This window comes from Propithecus coquereli, unplaced genomic scaffold (genome assembly GCF_000956105.1).
Source record: "Propithecus coquereli isolate 6110/MARCELLA unplaced genomic scaffold, Pcoq_1.0 Scaffold246, whole genome shotgun sequence".
Taxonomy (NCBI): domain Eukaryota; kingdom Metazoa; phylum Chordata; class Mammalia; order Primates; family Indriidae; genus Propithecus; species Propithecus coquereli.
In genome coordinates this window covers 2,093,095-2,094,616 of record NW_012148019.1, presented here as the reverse complement: position 1 = coordinate 2,094,616, position 1,522 = coordinate 2,093,095, and the positions used below count along the sequence as shown (strand labels likewise).

The following is a 1,522-nucleotide window of genomic DNA, read 5'->3' as shown; positions in this document are numbered from 1 at the left end:
TAAAAAATAAAGCCCTAAGAATAAATGAAACCTGACCATAACTACGAAAAAGAAAAAAAAAACAAAAAAATAGGAATCAAGGATAATGGAATCCTAGGCATATCAGTGTTGTCCGACATTTTTACAAGAGTTTATTACTTTGGGAAGAAAGAGGTAAAAAAATACCTATGTTTAGGTGGTAGTGACAGGGACACACATGCCACTGGCAATACCTTGGAGAATACTCATTTTCAGGAGACAGAAAATTAGAAGGGACTAAAGAAAAAGCAGTAAAAGAAAAAAGAAAGCCAAGAACTAGGAGAGTTAAATGTGAAGAAACCCAAAGAAAGAATTTCAAGGACAGTACAGTAAAAGCAGATAAACTAATGCTTTTACTCCATATTCCCCTCACTTTAGTGACACTAATTCATCACAATCTCCACCATTATTCTCCTCCTTAACATTGCCCACCACCTCTCACCATCAGGGGACAAAACAGGTCACTTTTGCATGCCAATCAGATTGGTAACTCACATTTTTCAGAGGACAGCGCTGACGTGCATACCACTCTTGAGAATAAAAGCACAGCAAAACTCCAATACCCAAGAAAAGAGATGTCCACATCAGAACATTCCAAATCGGCCTTTTCCGACTATCATTTACAATGAAGTTGAAAGCCACTAGAGTTAGGAAGACAACAAAAAAAATACAGTTATCAAAACAATCTATCAGGAGATACGGGCCCTCAGATAATCTGCTGTCATCATTTAATAATCACAGTGAGCAACAACTGTTTATATATATATTTTATTCTGATCACTAGTTGTATAAATAAAAATGAAGTTTCATTGTGGTAATGTATTAATCGGTAATTAATAGGAAATCAACAGTATTCATGACAGCTGAATATATTTCATGAAATTATTCATATTCTAACTTGTCCCTCTCCACAAACGGACCAAAAAATGGTCAGTTTTCCAAGGGGTGTATACTGACAGTATTTATGAACAGGGAAGCTGTTTATATAGTCTTCATGACCTACCAAATCAGTGTTATTAATGGTCTTTACAAGGTTACCTAGTTCATTTCCTTAATTCGAAGTGTAAGCATCTTGAGACAGCTGTGTATAATTACTCAAAGTCAATATTCTAACCATCCGATAAACACTACCTTGAAATGGTATTACTACTATCTAGGTTTTCTACATTGATTTTATGATTTCTTTTCTGTCTGATTTTCTCTTTTAGCATAATCCCCATAACTCACAGCATGCCAAGATACTTACTTCCAAAGAACATGAAGAGCACGAAGAGCACGGGATAGAAAAAGCTCAAGCAAACAGCCAAGGCGTACTCGTGCACGATAGCAGACACAGCGAAGACGGCCAGCATGGCAGCAGACTTGAACCTCTTAGAGAATAACTAAAGGAAAACATTAAAAAGTAATTTAAAAAAATTTTAAAGTAAGCATGAGCTTTACCAGATTTACAATTATGACAGGCTAAAGGCACCTAGTTTAATATATTTATGCTTGATTTTACAAG

The 1,522-nt window shown here is 35.5% G+C and overlaps 1 protein-coding gene across 1 annotated transcript in view; it reads right to left on the bottom strand.

Moving 5' to 3' along the window:
• Positions 1-1,522, bottom strand: part of SOAT1 (sterol O-acyltransferase 1) — a 69,076-nt gene that overhangs the window by 2,401 nt on the left and 65,153 nt on the right. Inside the window, exons 11-12 of the mRNA XM_012646527.1 lie at positions 1,265-1,400; positions 514-659 (exon numbers count right to left, since the gene is read on the bottom strand). Of these exons, the coding sequence (XP_012501981.1) occupies positions 514-659; positions 1,265-1,400 (282 nt within the window). The remainder of the gene's footprint in view (positions 1-513; positions 660-1,264; positions 1,401-1,522) is intronic.